Source organism: Cololabis saira, chromosome 3, assembly GCF_033807715.1.
Source record: "Cololabis saira isolate AMF1-May2022 chromosome 3, fColSai1.1, whole genome shotgun sequence".
Lineage (NCBI taxonomy): Eukaryota > Metazoa > Chordata > Actinopteri > Beloniformes > Belonidae > Cololabis > Cololabis saira.
In genome coordinates, this window is record NC_084589.1 from 53,485,303 (window position 1) to 53,503,945 (window position 18,643).

Here is an 18,643-nt window from a genome sequence, read left to right on the forward strand (position 1 = left end):
TCCTTGTTTAAAATCTGCATCTTTGTGCTGCTCCCCGGGTTTCCAGCTGACAAACATCTGCTGAGGCAGCTGATTTTAGATTTTAATCTAAATAAAATAGAAAGATAGAAACCACGTGTGGAAAAATAAACCACGCCGAATCGAGCCAGACACGCGGAGGAACGCGGTTTAGGCGATTTCCTGGGGATTCTTCCATCTTTTCACACAATTAAGGCAAAATATGTAGTTTTGTAGACGGAGTTCGGCTGATGGGACACACTCACCAGTGCAGGTTTCCACCTGTCCCAGTTGGAGACACAGGGATCATACTGGGGGAACTGGGAGAGGTTTAATCCGCGGTGATGCCAGTTTGTACCGAGAAAAACAATCACCAACCAAAGTCCAGTTAGAGAAAGTACCTCCTAACATCCGGTACTGACCTTCACAATAAAACCTGAAAGTGGTTGGATCTTCAAAATAAAGCGTCACTTGGTTGATGGATGAAATCTGCCTTAATGTTGATGTTCCAGGAGATAAACTGTCCTGTTTTCACAGGAAAACTGACAGAAGTTCATCCCTACGTCTCCAGGCTGGTACCGTCTTGTTTTTATTAAACTGAATTTTACTATTTTTATTTACATAATCAGGTTTTCACTAAATTGTTTCATTCAGAGAACAAACTCCAGAAACTTCTAACACCCGTCCCAGCAGAGACTGATAACTTCTGATAACTTCTGTTGTAAGGTAATTTATATATATATATATATATATATATATATATATATATATATATATATATATATATATATATACACACACACATGTAATACATATACACATTTATTTATTTACATGTGTATATGTATATATTATATATATACACACATGTATATATAAATGTGTATTATATATACGTCTATACATATATATGTATGTATATATATGTACATATACACATATACATATATATGTGTATATGTACATACACACACAAATATTCCCAAATACTTTCTTTTGCAGAAATCTCTTCTTTTATTGGTTAATTTAGTTAAAATGTAAAACTGGACACAAAAAACATCACATTTTCTCCATAATTGTGTTTCAAGAACTGAGTCAGAGAAGGAAACAGGAAACAGCAGCAGCTTCACTACCGTCTTTAATTTTTGCGTTTTCTTAAAAAACACACATTTACAACTGAAACCAAACTGAGGCCAAATATAAATGACAACTGCAAACATCTGTTTTAAACACAATTATCTGTGAGGATGCAATCGGTCAAGGAGTGGAACCAGAAACAGAGAAACAGAGAAACAGAGAATCCCTTTAGTGCAACCAGGACTGAGCTGAAACAACCGCAGGTTAAAAAATAAATAAATAAAAACAACAACAACGACCAGCTGGTTTCTGGTGACACCAAGACCTGGACCTTGACCTGGACCTGGACCAAGACCTGGACCTGGACCTGGACGCCTCACGTCTGAGTCCGGAGCCCGGCGACTCGGGAACTCTTGGTTTAGGGAACTAAACGGCTCCTTTAAAGATGCTGAACAAGTGAAACCGAAGGACGAGGAGCAGAAGGAGTCGCCAACGAATCGCCAACGAGTCGCAGAGGACTCGCAGAGGAGTCGCCAACGAATCGCCAACGAGTCGCAGAGGACTCGCAGAGGAGTCGCCAACGAGTCGCAGAGGACTCGCCGAGGACTCACCAACGAGTCGCCAACGAATCGCAGAGGACTCACAGAGGAGTCGCCAACGAGTCGCCAACGAATCGCCAACGAGTCGCAGAGGACTCGCCAACGAGTCGCTGAGGACTCGCAGAGGACTCGCCAACGAGTCGCTGAGGACTCGCAGAGGAGTCGCCAATGAGTCGCCAACGAGTCGCCAAAGAGTCGCAAACGAGTCGCCGAGGAGTAGCCTATGACCCCACCCAACGTCCAGTAGGCGGGGCTTCGGGTCCAGGTGGCCACGCCCCCGTGGGTGGGGCTTGGGGGTCCAGGTGGCCACGCCCCGTGGGCGGGGCTTCAGAGGGCCGGGTCCAGGTGGCCACGCCCCCAGTGGGCGGGGCCTCAGCACTCCAGCGGCGGGTGGAAGCTGCGTCTGCAGTCCACGGCCTTGACGCTGGGGGGGTTAGCGCGCCGCCGCCGCAGCTCCTCCTTCCCCAGGGTCCCGCCCAGACGAGAACACGCCGCCTTGTACTTCTTATCAAACGCAGCTGTGGAGACAGGAAGTAGTTCAGGGACGGGGGAGGGAACGTAGACTTTATGTAAACTTTATGTAGACTTTAGGTAAACTTTACGTAGACTTTACGTAGACTTTAGGTGGAATTTATGTAAACTTTACATAAACTTTACATAAACTTTACATAAACTTTACGTAAACTTTACGTAGACTTTACGTAAACCCGGACCTGCAGGACCGGGTCCAGGTCTAGCGTGACCCGTACGGCCCGGCGGGCCGGTCTTACCGACGTGGTCCTTGCCCATCGCCGCCAGCGTGAGGAACAGGAACTCCCGGTACAGACTCCTGCAGAAACACAGAAACCTGCATTCAGAACCAGAAGGAAACCTGGACACGCCCCCTTGTGATGTCATAACAGGTGTTATGACTGTTATATTAACAGGCGATAATAATCTACTTTTGACATAAATGATTCCCATGACGTCAGTCATGTGACTAATGTCAACTTTAGAGCGGAAAAACCAGCTAGCTAGCTGTTTAAGTAAAGAAACTTTGTTGTTAGATGGACTTGTCTATTTCCTATTTAACGCTAGTTAGACCTGATGGATAAATTAGTGACGATAACGAAGCCTAAAGCTGGAGATTGTAACGTTCCAGCTCGGCCTAACGTTACTCCTTCCACGTCTGACAAAGTTTCATCAACCGTAAACACATGTAGCTAAAAACCCAGTCAGGAATTATAGAAGCAGAATAAAACACATTCAAAAGTTATTATTATAATAAACCAGTCAGGAATTGGTTAATAAGGTGAAATAAGCAGAATAAAACACCTTCAAAAGTTATTAGAAGCCAGGCTTAAAACTTGACACGTTAAAAAAAGGAAAAAAATAAGAATTCCAAGCGGGTCCTGCTCTGTTTTTCTCTCATCCAAGGATAAAAAAGGTTGAAGACCCTGAAACCGAAGGACGAAGAGCAGAAGGACTCGCAGAGGAGTCGCCAACGAATCGCCGAGGACTCGCCAACGAATCGCCAACGAATCGCCAATGAGTCGCCAACGAATCGCTGAGGACTCGCCAACGAATCGCCAACGAGTCGCCGACGAATCGCCGAGGACTCGCCAACGAGTCGCAGAGGACTCGCCAACAAGTTACCAACGAATCGCCAACGAGTCGCCAACGAATCGCAGAGGACTCGCCAACGAGTCACCAACAAATCGCCAACGAGTCGCCAACGAATCGCAGAGGACTCGCCAACAAGTTACCAACAAATCGCCAACGAGTCGCCAACGAATCGCTGAGGACTCGCCAACGAGTCGCAGAGGACTCGCCAACGAGTCACCAACAAATCGCCAACGAGTCACCAACAAATCGCCAACGAGTCGCCAACGAATCGCTCAGGACTCGCCAATGAGTCGCCAACGACTTGCCCTCTAGGGTCTGGATCCAGACTCTTGTCCTCCCCCCCTCACCTCTGGGTGCGCGGGTTCCACCACCCAGTCCCCAGACCCCCCCTCACCTCTGGGTCCTGGGGTTCCCCGGCTGCTTGGCCAGCGTCTCCAGGAACAGGGTGACGGCCTTGTGCACCTCGTTCATGCCGACGCAGCGCAGCACCTCCTCCAGGAAGGACAGGGAGAACGGGTGGTTGTGCCTCCGCCAGCTGTAGCTCCGCCTCTGGACGCCACCTGGGGGGGAGGGGGAGGGCAGGTGAGAGCAGGCTCCGCCCACCTCACCTGATACTGCTACAGGTGTCTCAGACTCACTGTGGATCCTCCACAGGATGTAGAGGGGGGGCCACTGGTCCGTGTCGGGGGCCAGGGTGTCCCAGAGGAGCCGGACTCTCACCGCCGAATTCTCCGACTGGGGACAGATGTTAGGACCGTTAGTTGGGTTTCTCGCGACTCTCTGGTGTCACGGAAGTCTCAGGAGTCTCGGTCAGTTTTAAGGTTCTGGAGAAAGTCTTACAAACATCTGATATCATTTACCAACACCAGACCACTTCAAAGCACTTCAATTACATCAATAACAATAAACAAAAAAAAAAAACAATTAAAATAAAAAGAATTACAATTAAAAACGAAACTAAAAGTACAAAAAAAAAAAACATTTTTAATAATATTGGATTATTTTACACAGATGGTGTATTAAAGGCCTCACACGGGGCACCATGTATGTGGTGCCAGAAAGGGCCCGGTCGGGCAGCAGAACTCATCTGGGTGAACCTGCCCCCGCCATTTTTCTTTTTCAAAATTAATATGAGATTATTTTACACAGATTTAACAGGTTAAAGGCCTCACACTGGGCACCATGTATGTCGTGCCAGAAGGGGCCCGTCCGGGCAGCAGAACTCACCTGGGTGAACCAGCCCCCCCCCCCCCCTCCCTGGCCCCCCCCAGCAGAACTCACCTGGGTGAAGTGTCTGACCAGCGGCGACCCCCTCACCAGCTGCAGCAGGTTGCAGGGCAGGCCCAGTCTCTGGAAGTACCAGAGCAGGTTCCAGAAGATGATGGAGTGGTTCTCCAGGAACTGGTTCTGGGCCAGAACCGCCTCGCCCTCGTTCTCCAGCAGACTCTCAAGCTCCTTCCTCAGGACCAGTGGGCTCAGGTAGGCCACGGCCACCTGGGGGGGCATGGCGGCCAGCGAGCCCTGGGGGGGATAACAGCAGTATTATAGAAAATCAAAGGTATTATAAATAAAGATCATCATCACTATTGTATCTGTAGGAAATGTTCTCGTCGTTTTTATTTTTATTTCCGACCAAATGAGGGTCTTTTTTCCCCCTAAACGTGCCCCAAAAGTCACCAAATTTTGCACACAAACCAGGCCTGGCGATAAATGTGATATTCATGGTTTGCATTAATGGGCGTGGCCTAACGGCTCAACAGCGCCCCCTAGAAAACTTTGTTCCTCAAGCCCCACAATACGGTTTGACGTACAAGCGCGAAAATCGGTACACACCTGTATCATGTCGCAACTTAAAGAAAACTCTCTTGGAGCCATGGCCCAAACCCAACAGGAAGTCGGCCATTTTGAATTAATCGTGTAATTTTGGCGCAATTTATGCCATTTCTTCGGCAGTTAATACGGCCCGAACTGTAACGTACACCCAGGTGTGTTATACATCAAAATGTGCGCATTACTTTTCTCAGTCAAAACCGTTACCGTGGCGACGATAGACGCCAAAAAGCGCGCCCCCCCCTTCATCTGATTTGTCCATATTTGATAGTTCCTACTTTCTGTCATAACTTTTGAATGGTTTGACATAGAGAGTCGTGGGTGGTGTCATCAGACTCAGTTTTGAGTCCTTGAACACAATTGGTGCAAATCAGCCCCACCCCTTCTTCTGATTGGTCGATATTTTGATAGTCGGAGCGGTGTGGGAGGGGGTTTCTACGTTACCGTGGTGGTTCTGCTGGTCTCCGAGTAGCTGCTGGTCTCGGAGCTGGAGTCGTCGCTCAGGCCGTTGCACTGGTGCCGGGGGGGGGTCCCCTGGGTGCTGGGGGGCCTCACGGCGCTCTCCACCTCGTCCTCCAGGTTCCAGTGGCAGCGCTCCGCACTGGGGGGGACGGGGGACACGTCAGACCGAGACTATAGAGGTCTGGACTGGTCGAGGTTGGAACCAGTTCTACGTCCAGATGTCGTGAGCCGGACCGAACCAGGACGGCGGACGGTCGTACCTGCTGACGGGTCCGAGGTCGCAGATCTCGGCGTTCAGGAAGGGCACGAAGGAGGCGGAGCAGAACGGGCAGGACGAGTTGAGGTTGGAGTCGTCGGACGTCCAGCCGGCCATGATCTCCTCGTCGTAGACCAGAGAGTTGCAGCTGCGGCACAGCGAGCAGCTGGACATCAGCACCTGGAGACGAGGACCGTTAGTGCTGGCCCGGGTCGGAACCCGGAACCCCCACCCAGTGACCCGCCGACCCGCCTACCTCCATCCCGGCTCCCTCCTGGCCGCCGTCCCAGGACCGGCGGAGCGGGAACGCCGGGGGGGGCGTGTCCGTCAGGTCCAGGTCACTTCCTACCGACAACGAGCTCTGAGGAGAAAAACCAGACGAGTGTGAGGAAACGGTTTCTGACCGTTTTCTTACTAACTTCTGTCGAGACGCATTGTCATGCAAGTTCCAGTTTCCTGAAACCCCTGCAGGTGAACGACGCCTTGCAGGTTGCCCCAGCCTCATACCCCCGCTTGACACATTGTCACACAAGTTCCGGCGTCTTGCATCCCTGCTGAGATGGCACCGTGGAAGTGGCTTCAACTTCCAGCTCCTGCAGGGACGAGGACTTGATCCACGGAGGATCCATTTATGGACTTCCTGACTCCTCAGGGGGTAGTTCCAAACTGAAAGATCACACCTGACTGTAAATTACTTTTTGTCTCTCACTTGGCTTGTTTATTCCTGTCTTTTGTTGATTGAACTTTTGTATAAAAACCCTGTAGCCAAATCAATCTGGGTCAGCATTTCAACCAGACCCTGGTCTGTGTAGACGTGCTCCCCGCCGGCTACTGAATAAAACTCACTACTCACAAGCGGACTTATGAACTGATTTTGATAAATTCCTCAACACTTCCAGTGTTGGATTTGATTGTCTGGTGACCAGTGGCGTCCACGCTCTTGGCACCGGGATAGGTGCATTGTAGGGGTGGGCAAAAATATCGATATGGCAATATATCGCGATACTTTTCCAGCTGATTCAATATCGATATTCAAAATTTGAATATTGATTTTTTTTCCCTCCGATTTTTTCCCATTTCATCAGCCAGTGTTCCTACCTAAGTGACAGTCCTGGGCATTGCTCCCTCTAGCAACCCCGGGAGTTCCTGCACTGAGCTCAGGTCTCCTTCTAAACCTGAGGAGTGAGCAGGCCGCATCTTTTCACCAGACAGGGGGAATATCGATTGTAAAAAAAAAAAAAAATTTCAGACGGGTTGTAAATCTAATACGACTTTATTGTATACGTTGTCGACAAAAATTGATAGTCAAAATTGTCGACGATGAATTCCATTATCGACAATTGTCGCCAGTCAAAACATTGTTTTGACTCAGTTTGTCCCATGAATTGTCACTATAATCTGATGAACGAGCAACTCGGATTTTAAGATCCATAAAGCTTTTTACAGTTTTCAGCAAACTTTATATATCGCAATATATCGTAAAATTTGGATATCGCAATATCGTATCGTGATGTGTATTGTATCGTGAGGTCCTTGGCAATCCCATGTGCGTTGGTTGTAAGAGACGGTAAGGCGGACGCACCTCTGAGGTGGCGTTGACCAGCCTCTCCTTGGCCTTCAGCAGCGTCTCCGTGACCTGAGCTTTCCTGGACTGTCTCTGGTCGGAGACGCGTCGGCCGATGCCCGTCCCTCCTCCTCCTCCCCCCCCTCCCCCGCCGGGCCGGCGGTCGCCCACGCTGGCGGCGCGGCGCACCGAGGCGCGGTGCTTGGTCGGCGTCAGCAGCTGCTGCAGTTTCCCCGCCAGACCCCCGCGGCTCGGAGACGACACCGTGTTGGAGTTCTCGTCCACCACCTTGGACCGGGACAGGGTCTCCCGGGACTCCGAGGACCTGGAACCAGAGAGGTGGGGGCTTAGAATAACTGTGTTATTCTGCTTATTTCACCTTATTCTCCAGTTCCTGACTGGGTTATTATAATAAAAACTGTTTAATGTGTTTTATTCTGCTTCTATCACCTTATTAACCAGTTCCTGACTGGGTTATTAGCTACACGTGTTTACGGTTGATGAAACTTTGTCCTCGTCAGACGTGGAAGGAGTAACGTTAGGCCGAGCTGGAACGTTACAATCTCCAGCTTTAGGCTTCGTTATTGTCACTAATTTATCCTTCAGGTCTAACTAGCGTTAAATATGAAATATACAAGTCAATTTAGCAACTAATTTTCTTTTTTAAACAGCTAGCTAGCTGGTTTTCCGCTCTAAAATTGACATTAGTCACATGACTCATGGGAATCATTTATGTAGAGTTGTAGACTAAACAGTTATTGTCAAAAGTAGATTATTATCACCTGTTAATGGAGTTTTCTCAATCATATATATATATATATATATATATATATATATACATATATATATATATATATATATATATATATATATATATATATATATATGTCTTTATTACATTTTACATTTTATTACATTACTGGGAATTTATTACATGCTACTCAAAGTCTGCAATTACATTATCTGTCAAGTATTACATTATCAGTTTTGAAAAAAAGACCCACCTAAAAATGTAATAAATTTAAAAAAATAATAAAATAAAAAAATAATAAACATAATAATAAAAAAATAATAAATAAAAAAAATAAAAATAAAAAATAACAAAATAATAAATAAAAATTTAATAAATTCCCAATAATGTAATAAGGTATTACATTATCTGTAAAAATCTTATTACAATATCAGTCAGGATATTTTATTACATTATTGGATTTTATTACATTTTCGATTGAGTTAAGTGCAAATTGTATTACATTTTCAGGAAATTATTACATTATAGGGTGAAATTAGTACATTATAGGGTGCTACAGGGCCCTAACGGGGCCTGGGGGGGCCTAACCAGACCTGGGGGGCCCTAACCAGACCCTGGGGAGACACCACCCACCTGGCGTCCCGGTCCTCCGGCTGGCAGCTGCAGTCCGGCTCCGGCTCGCTGGGCCGCCCACAGTCCTTGTAGAAGGTGGACAGGCAGACCTGGCTGCGGGGGACCCGGACCCCCCCGGAAAGGGCCGTCCCCCTGGGGGGGGCCACCGGACCACCGGGGGGCCCCGGCCGCGGGGAGGCGTCCCGCCGGCCCAGGGGGGGCTTGGAGCTACCGGGGTCCCTGCAGCCGTTGGTCTCTGCAGTCTGGAGGGTTTTACTGGAGGTTCTGGTTCCTGATGGACAGAGAGGAGGAGGTGGATCTGAGGACGGAGGACTGGACCAACAATCACTGCAGTGATGGAGACATGCAGCACTGCATGATGCACGGCTCCATCACTGCATTCAGTAATGCATGCAGTAATGCAGTGACCATCGCTGCATTGGGTCACTGCATTACTGAAGTACCGTATTTTCCGCACTATAAGGCGCACCGCATTCTAAGGCGCTACAGTAGAGCTGGGGTTATGTTAGCATCCATTAGACGGTGCTGCGCTAAAGGGAATATCAACAAAACAGTCAGATAGGTCAGTCAAATTTTAAAATAGATTACAAATCAGCTTTCTGACAACTCCATTCACTCCCAAAATGAATAAACAACTGTTTTATTATTTTCGAGTTGCAAAATCTGTTGCGGCTCAATATTGATCCATATATAAGGCACATGGTCAGCTTTTGAAAAAATTGAAGGTTTTTAGGTGCGCCTTATAGTGCGGAAAATACGGTACTGCAGTAAAGCTTGAATTATGGTTCTGTGTCAAATCGACGCCGTGCCTACGGCATCACCGTGATGCCGTCACCATCGTGAACCTTTAGACTTCTCCGTCACTCCATTTCTCCACGGTGCAGTTCCCCCCGCGGCCGCTAGGTCACGTTCTTTTCCTGAATGGTTTATCCAACTTTTTCCGGTCACAGTGAATCAAAGAGATAAGGACAACTATTGTGCAAAAAACCAAAACAAAAAAAATCACACATACACGAAGAAAAGAGGCTGAAAGGTCACGACTGCTTCAAACTGGAAACCGGAAATGCGTTGCTTCCAAGAACCAATCACAGCCCTCTCCGTCTGCGTGTGGTCTGCGTCGCCTTGAAGCATAGTTACAATTTTTGGGAGGTGCAGGTCAGTGACGGCGTGTATGAAGCGTACCACACGCCGTAGGCACAGCGTCGTTTTGACGCAGAACCATAACTCAACCTTAATGGAGCAATTCAGCAGTGAATGCAGTGATGGAGCAATGCATTAGTTCAGGGATGCAGTGATGCAGTGATGCAGTGTGAAGATGGATGATGGTGAAGTATTTTCTATTATTCAGTGTGAAGCAGCATTGGTGGATCTGAGAACAGCTGCATGCACCACTGCATCCATGCATCCCTGCATCCCTGCAGTTATGCAGTTACCCATCCCTGCATCTCTGCAGCTAACAGGTTCTTACTGCTGGACGTCTTCATGCTGCTCAGGCTGCTGCTTTTCACCAACGGACCAGTCAGGGACTCGTGGCTGGAGCTTTCACTCAAACCGCTCCAGCTGGCCTGGCGAATCAGGGAGGAGTGTGGGCGGGGCCTGGGGTCGGGCGTAGCCACGGCTTCTGGGAACGAGCAGAGGGAACCAGGTTTATGTTCGGTCCTGGAGGACCTGGAGGATCTACCCCCCCCCCACACCCTCCAACACCACCCACCTCCTCTGCTGCCCACCGAGCCGCTCTTCTGCCGCCGCCTGATTGGTCGTCTGAACTGGGCCACAGCCAGCAGGACGTTCCGGAGCTTGGCCCAGCGGAGACGCCCGCCCTGGTTGGTGGACGGCCACTTGCACTCCAGCACGGCCTGGAGGTGGGGGGAGATGGTTAGGACGGGGGGCGGGGGGGGAGACCACTGCTGGGTCTGGACCCAGTGTGTGTGTGTGTGTGTGTGTGTGTGTGTGTGTGTGTGTGTGTGTGTGTGTGTACCTTGTTGTAGTATCCGTAGGTGATGGTGTTGGGTGTAACTCCAGCCTTCTTCATCTCCAACATGACCCGAACCGCCAGGACCGGCTGACCGTACTGACCACAGAGCTGCATGAGGATCCGGTAACACACCTGGTACACACACAAATATATATATTTATAAATATATACACACACACACACACACACACACAAATAAATATATATATACATACACACACACATTTATATATACATGAGGATCCGGTAACACACCTGGTACACACAAAACAAAACAAATAAATATATATATATATTTATATATATGTCCTTGATGTTATCAGACGGCTCGGTCAGTTCTGAAACAGGTCCACAGATGTTCCTGAGAGGGGAGGGTTAGTGGGGGCAGAGTCACCTTGTTTACATTCCACCAGGGAGATTGTGACCAGAGCGATCGGCCAAACCGCCCTGTCAAGGTCAGATTATAGAATCAACTATTATATTGAAAACAGACAGACTCAGTAATTTTCCGTCTGCCTTCAGTCTCTGGTTCATCAATGGCGACTCCAATCAGACGAATTTGTGATCAATTCCCGCCAAGCCGAGCTTCCAACTTCTCCAAGGTCTTCTCCATCTTATCCAATGAGCTCAAAGACGCCGCCAGCCTGAGATTCTGTTCAAGAATCACATCCAGCTTACGGCTTTGCTCCCCCAGCGTTAAAGTCTGAGTGTTGATCACCTTGCTTGATCCTTCAGCCACGTCCGGCAGCTCTGAAAGAGCCAGAACAGCTGTCGACGACTTACGCGTTTGTCGGTAGACCAGGAATCCCCCTCCTCCGATCAGGAGAAATCCTGCTATCATAAATCCAATTATGAAGCATCTTCAACGTCCTCGACAGACAGGATCACCAAACTGTATCCAGTAAAAAACCTCCCATCGGGGCAGGAGGGCTCCCTAACCCCCTGACTTCTGGTTGCAAAAATTTGGTCAATTGTGCTGAGACCAGTGTATATACACATTATATATATACATACATACATACATACACACACACACATATATATATATATATCCAGAGTAACGTGAGCGTCCCACCCAACGGGTCGACCCCCCCCAGACCCGGTCCAGACCCCCGCCCCCCCAGACCCCTCACCTCGTCCGGCAGCACCACCTTCCGGGTCTCCATGTGCTTCAGCACGTCGTAGGCAGCGTGCAGGGCCGGAACCTTGGCCGGCTCGGCCCGGACGAAGGTGGGCAGGTAGAGGAACCAGAGTCCGTACACGTGGCCCAGCAGAACCTTGGACCACATGTCCGGCACCGACGAGTACTTCTGGGCCTGTTTCTGGGCCAGCTTGATCTCCTGCAGGGGGGGAAACCGGGTCAGAACCAGGTCCAGGTCCTACCAGCAACCAGCCGGAAACCGGGTCAGACTAGTGCTGTCAGGCCATTAAAGAAATGTATCTAATTAATGTCAGGATTTATAATTAATTAATCAAATTAATTACAGGATTTATAATTAATTAATCTAATTAATTACAGGATGTATAATTAATCTAATTACAGGATTTATAATTAATTCATCTAATTACAGGATTTATATTTAATTTATCTAATTAATTACATGATTTATAATTAATTAATCTAATTACAGGATTTATATTTATTTTATCTAATTAATTACAGGATTTATAATTAATTAATCTAATTAATTAATTACAGGATTTATAATTAATCTAATTAATTACAGGATTTATAATTAATTAATCTAATTAATTACAGGATGTATAATTAATCTAATTACAGGATTTATATTTAATTTATCTAATTAATTACAGGATTTATAATTAATTAATCTAATTACAGGATTTATATTTAATTTATCTAATTAATTACAGGATTTATAATTAATTAATCTAATTAATTACAGGATTTATAATTAATCTAATTAATTACAGGATTTATAATTAATTAATCTAATTAATCACATTTTAATCTCATATCTGCGGTACCTGCTTGGTGCGGCGGGGGGCGGGGCTGCTGGGGGCGGAGCCTCTGGCCGGGAGGCGGAGCTGGTCCTGCGGTCGCTCAAACAGTTCTGGCCTCAGGGTGGGGAAGGTCTCGTAGCTGGAGGAGGAGGAGAGGCCGGGTCAGAACCAGAACCAGGACCAGGTCAGAACCAGGACCAGGACCAGAACCAGGACCAGGTCAGAACCAGGACCAGGACCAGGACCAGAACCAGGACCAGGACCAGGGTCAGAACCAGGTCAGAACCAGAACCAAGTCAGTCAGAGGACGACCTGCCGGTCTCACCTGTAGAGGGCGGGCACTAGGACCCTGGGGCTCACCTGTAGAGGGCGGGGCTCTCAGACCCGTCCTCCTCCTGCGGTTCCTCGGGGGGCATGATGAACACCGTGTGTTCTCCACCGTGAGTCTCGTCCAGGTCGATCAGACGGACGTCCTCGGGTTTCTCCACGTCCACCTGGAGACACGGACGGGTTAGAACCGGTCAGAACCAGGAGAACCGGTCAGGACCGGGAGAACCGGTCAGGACCAGTCAGCATTCATTCAAGGACCCAAGTGAGGGGTCACTGCATGCGTCATGTAGTGACCCAATGTAGCGATGCAGTGATGCCGTAACCATCACTGCATCGCTACATTGATGTATTTGATATTATTCAGTGTGAAGCAGCGTTGGTGGATCTGAGGACAGATGCATGCATCACTGCATCTATGGAGTGATGCATCTATGGAGTGATGCATCTATGGAGTGATGCATCTATGGAGTGATGCATCTATGGAGTGATGCATCTATGGAGTGATGCATCTATGGAGTGGTGCACCACTCCATAGATGCATCTATGGAGTGATGCATCTATGGAGTGATGCATCTATGGAGTGATGCATCTATGGAGTGATGCATCTATGGAGTGATGCATCACTCCATAGATGCATCACTCCATAGATGCATCTATGGAGTGATGCATCTATGGAGTGATGCATCTATGGAGTGATGCATCACTCCATAGATGCATCACTCCATAGATGCATCTATGGAGTGATGCATCTATGCAGTGATGCATCTATGGAGTGATGCATCTATGGAGTGATGCATCACTCCATAGATGCATCTATGGAGTGATGCATCTATGGAGTGATGCATCTATGGAGTGATGCATCACTCCATAGATGCATCACTCCATAGATGCATCTATGGAGTGATGCATCTATGCAGTGATGCATCTATGGAGTGATGCACCTATGGAGTGATGCATCTATGGAGTGATGCATCACTCCATAGATGCATCTATGGAGTGATGCATCTATGGAGTGATGCATCTATGGAGTGATGCATCTATGGAGTGATGCACCACTGCATATATGGAGTAATAGAATTTAGTACGACTAAAATTAGACAAAACCTTTTTGAGTTTTCATCGACTAAAACCTTTGAGTTTTCGTCGATTAAAACTAGACTAAAACCTTTTTGAGTTTCTGACCTTCTGCACACACTCGTCGAAGAACTCCAGGCAGGCGTGTCGGTCGCTGACGAAGGAACATTCCTCGATGAACTGGGTGAACATCTGGGTCCGGGACATCTGGGTGTAGAACTTCTGCTGGTTCCGGTCCCGGGACTTCAGGAACCCTGGGGGGGAGAGGAGGAGACGGGTCAGGTCCTGGACCGGGTCTGGACCAGAACCGGGATCGGGACCAGGACCAAGCCTGCTGGCTAGTGTAGTCCAGATCGATCAGGACTACAATAGCCAGCAGGCCCGATCACGTCATTTAAAAAAAATCGGTATTGGCCAAAAAGGTATCGGGACACACCTAGTTATTAATGTTTTTAACATATATTATTTATTAAATCATTAATAATTGTATTTAACAACACAGACAGTTGATGTGTTTATTATAAGATAATCGTTTTGGGCGGCGCCGGCGGCTGAAGAGACGTTTGTGCTGGAGGAGAAAGAAGCGCGGCTAACAGGAAGCTAACAACAGCTAGCCTACGCTCAGATATTACTCTATAATATTATTATAGAATAATATTATTATAGTATATAATATTATTCTCGTAATTTTACGACTTTATCATCATAATTTTACGACTTTATTCTCGTAATGTTACGACTTTATTCTCGTAATGTTACGACTTTATTCTCAGAAATTACGACTTTATTCTCGTAATTTTACGACTTTATTCTCAGAAATTACGACTTTATTCTCGTAATTTTACGACTTTATTCTCGTAATTTTACGACTTAATTCTCATAATATTACGACTTAATTCTCATAATATTATGACTTTATTCTCGTAATTTTACGACTTTATTCTCATAATATTACGAGAATAAAGTCGTAATATTACGACTTTATTCTGGACTACAGACCCTGCAGGTTGAAGAGAGAGCTGCAGTTCTAACGTTAGGACTTTATTGTGGACTAGCGCACCCTGCAGGTTGAAGAGAGAGCTGCAGTCCTAATGCTAGGACTTTATTGTGGACTAGCGCACCCTGCAGGTTGAAGAGAGAGCTGCAGTCCTAACGTTAGGACTTTATTGTGGACTAGCGCACCCTGCAGGTTGAAGAGAGAGCTGCAGTCCTAACGTTAGGACTTTATTCTGACTAGCGCACCCTGCAGGTTGAAGAGAGAGCTGCAGTCCGTGGCGGTGTCGGACGGCGCGGTCGTGATGGGCAGCAGGAAGGAGCGGTAGCCGCGTAGCAGGCAGCTCATGAAGCGCAGAAAAGCCTCCTGGATCTCCAGCTCCAGCTGCTTCTGCCGCCGGTAGATCTGGTCGTAGTCGGTGAGCAGGAACTCCAGCGTGGCCTCCTCCTGGCCCGGGCTGCAGACTGGGACAGAACCGGGGGGGAACAGGGTCAGAACCTGGTTCTTTCAGAGTTCTTTTTATTGATTTTCACTTAAACATTCCCTCCCCACAGCGAACTTCCCTCAACTTGCCGTCACTCAATGATGTTAGGCTTAACTCAACTTAGTGACATTTTACAACACTACAATTCTTTTTTAGTTAGTTAATATTTATTTCGGTCAATCACAAGCATAAAAATCAACGAACAAGATAACACAGGTTTTTCTTTGGTCAACATGGTGATTATTTTGACCGAAAAGGTCTGGGCTTGAAGCAGAAAGATTATCTTTTACCTTTAAACAGAATAGAATATACAAAAAGAACAAATGAAGTATCATGAGGCTACACAAAATAATAATAATAATAATGATTCTGACTCTGACATGTTTGAGCTAAAACATGTGGATTAATGTTGCATCCTCTAATTTACATCTGTCACATATGGGGTTAATTTGTGGATATATTTTAGAAAGTTTTGCTTTTAAAAGGTGCAGCCTGTGTATCACTTTAAACTGGACTAGTGAGTGTCGTGTGACCCGGGTGAGCCGGTTCCGGGGGACCCGGTTCCGGGGACTCACTCTTCTCCAGGGTCCGGTACAGGCTGCTCAGCGTGTGGAACAGCGACTTGACGGGTTTCCTCAGCAACGATCGCCATGACAACGGATTCTTGACCTCGGACCTGTGGAGGAGCAGACGGGGAATCAGAACCGGATCAGAACTGGATCAGAGCCGGATCAGAACTGGATCAGAGCCGGATCAGAGCCGGATCAGAACTGGTGGACCCGGTTCTGACCCGGGACCTGCGAGAAGCTGGCCCTGTTGATTTTGTAATAACGGTGCATTTTGTAATAAACGTCCAAAATGTAATAACTTTTTTATTTCATTTTGTAATAAATTATTGCATTTTGAGAAGATCATTATAAAATCCACTTGCAACTTTTTTATTTTCTAGGAAATGTAATGAATGAATTTATACAAGAGTGACTTTTGTTGTTTTTTATGCAATTGCCCTTAGAGTTATGTAGCCCAATAAATCTATGTATAAAACTCCAAATATAACTTTAGTTTCCTATTTGAAGTTTGGAATTATATAGGCCAATAACAAACAAATAAACTCTGCTTTAGAATTGTTATTACATAATGCACCATGTTATTACATTTTCTAGAGAATAAAAAAGTTGCAAGTGCATTTTATAATAATCTTCTCATAATGTAATAACTTATTACATAATGTGGCAAAATTTATTACAAAATGCGGCTTTATTACAAAATGAAATGAGAAAGTTATTACATTTTGGACGTTTTTTACAAAACGCACCGTTCATTTTCATTTAATTTCATTCATTTAATTATTTATTCAAACAGGTTAAAACAAAAATAAAATAATCAGAATACATAAAATGTATATACAAAAAAAAAAAACAAAGAAAACCATAAGCAAAACAAAGCAAATTAAAGAGACAAATCTATATGTAAATACATATTTCCTGTTTGAAAGGGTGTAGGATGAAGTTTCAAAAAACTCTCTCCACTTAAAAAAAAAAAAAAAAAAAAAAAATTCCAATTACAAAATCTTTCAGCTGTGATGCATCATCTCTCAAGGTTCCGTTATTCCAGAATGCGTCTCCACGGGGCTGCGTGACGTCATCGTGTCATAACGAACCCGTTAAATCTTCAAAACTAAAGCAGCACAAACGAAACTTCTTTCTGCACAAACGATTGAGAATATTTTCACTGAGTTTTGCGTGGGGGGGGGGGGGGGGGGCAGCTTCACGCAGGTCCCACACATTGGTGGACTCGGAGAACCGGGGTACTGGGGGACCGGTAGGACCGGGTACTCACTGGAAGATGGTGTTGGTGTCCAGGTCCACACACAGAACCTCTGCCGGGGGGTCGTACAGGTCGAAGTAGCTGGAGTGAACCCCCACGATGAAGGGCATGGGGGCCAGCAGCACGTCAGCCATCTGCAGGGGGCACAGCGGGATGTAGGGGCAGAGCCAGCGCAGCGGGAACGACATCTGGGGGGACAGGACCGGGAACGGGAACGGGTTAGTACCAGGAACAGAACCGGGACCGGGTCAGAACCAGGACCAGGACAGACCAGTGTGTGTGTACATGTGTGAGTATGTTTGTGTGTAGAAAAGTGGGTGGGACTTACCGCACTGTGCTTCAATGGTTTAAATATTACCTGCAGGATAGGGCCTTTTTTGTGTCAATTGGAAACTCTGAGTCTAAGACGGGGGTCGGCAACCCGCGGCTCTTTAGCGCCGCCCTGGTGGCTCCTGGAGCTTTTTCAAAAATGTTTGACCTTTTTTTTTCTTTTTTCCTTTCCTTTTTAATCTCAACATTTCGACTTTTTTCTCGAAGTGCATAATGAAAAAAAAATCTCCCCCAGTTCTAACTAATATAGAAACATGCAGCATCTGTTTCTTCATTCTAAGGCTGATAAAAGACTTTTCATTTTTGCAGCTCCAGACATATTTGTTTTTTGTGTTTTTGGTCCAACACGGATCTTTCAACATTTTGGGTTGCCGACGCCTGGTCTAAGAGAACCAAGATCACATGTGGGGTTCCTCAGGGGTCCATTCTCGGACCGCCTCTATTCAACATCTATATGCTACCGCTAGCTCAGATTATGGAACATCATAACATTTCCTACCATACTTATGCTGATGACACACAACTCTATATACCACGGTCTGTGTGAATACTGGATTCTGATTGGTTGGGAGGTGTAAGTTATAAGTTATAATTGGATTCATGATAGCAGGATTTCTCTTGATCGGAGGAGGGGGATTCCTGGTCTACCGACAATCGCGTAAGTCGTCGACAGCTGTTCTGGCTCTTTCAGAGCTGCCGGACGTGGCTGAAGGATCAAGCAAGGCGATCAACACTCAGACTTTAACGCTGGGGGAGCAAAGCCGTAAGCTGGATGTGATTCTCGAACAGAATCTCAGGCTGGCGGCGTCTTTGAGCTCATTGGCAAGATGGAGAAGACCTTGGAGAAGTTGGAAGCTCGGCTTGGCGGGAATTGATCACAAATTCGTCTG

At 46.6% G+C, this 18,643-nt stretch overlaps 1 protein-coding gene across 1 annotated transcript in view; it reads right to left on the minus strand.

The window, feature by feature from the left end:
- Nucleotides 1-1,992: 1,992 nt before the first annotated feature.
- LOC133440519 (DENN domain-containing protein 4B-like) overlaps nucleotides 1,993-18,643 on the minus strand; it is a 50,007-nt gene continuing 33,356 nt past the window's right edge. Inside the window, exons 10-29 of the mRNA XM_061717791.1 lie at nucleotides 17,436-17,611; nucleotides 16,172-16,272; nucleotides 15,361-15,576; nucleotides 14,227-14,372; nucleotides 13,075-13,208; nucleotides 12,739-12,853; nucleotides 11,883-12,089; nucleotides 10,753-10,881; nucleotides 10,486-10,630; nucleotides 10,243-10,395; nucleotides 8,775-9,045; nucleotides 7,409-7,715; nucleotides 6,083-6,187; nucleotides 5,831-6,006; nucleotides 5,553-5,709; nucleotides 4,560-4,799; nucleotides 3,917-4,013; nucleotides 3,673-3,838; nucleotides 2,444-2,502; nucleotides 1,993-2,191 (exon numbers count right to left, since the gene is read on the minus strand). Of these exons, the coding sequence (XP_061573775.1) occupies nucleotides 2,046-2,191; nucleotides 2,444-2,502; nucleotides 3,673-3,838; nucleotides 3,917-4,013; nucleotides 4,560-4,799; nucleotides 5,553-5,709; nucleotides 5,831-6,006; nucleotides 6,083-6,187; nucleotides 7,409-7,715; nucleotides 8,775-9,045; nucleotides 10,243-10,395; nucleotides 10,486-10,630; nucleotides 10,753-10,881; nucleotides 11,883-12,089; nucleotides 12,739-12,853; nucleotides 13,075-13,208; nucleotides 14,227-14,372; nucleotides 15,361-15,576; nucleotides 16,172-16,272; nucleotides 17,436-17,611 (3,246 nt within the window). The 3' untranslated portion in view covers nucleotides 1,993-2,045. The remainder of the gene's footprint in view (nucleotides 2,192-2,443; nucleotides 2,503-3,672; nucleotides 3,839-3,916; nucleotides 4,014-4,559; nucleotides 4,800-5,552; nucleotides 5,710-5,830; nucleotides 6,007-6,082; nucleotides 6,188-7,408; nucleotides 7,716-8,774; nucleotides 9,046-10,242; nucleotides 10,396-10,485; nucleotides 10,631-10,752; nucleotides 10,882-11,882; nucleotides 12,090-12,738; nucleotides 12,854-13,074; nucleotides 13,209-14,226; nucleotides 14,373-15,360; nucleotides 15,577-16,171; nucleotides 16,273-17,435; nucleotides 17,612-18,643) is intronic.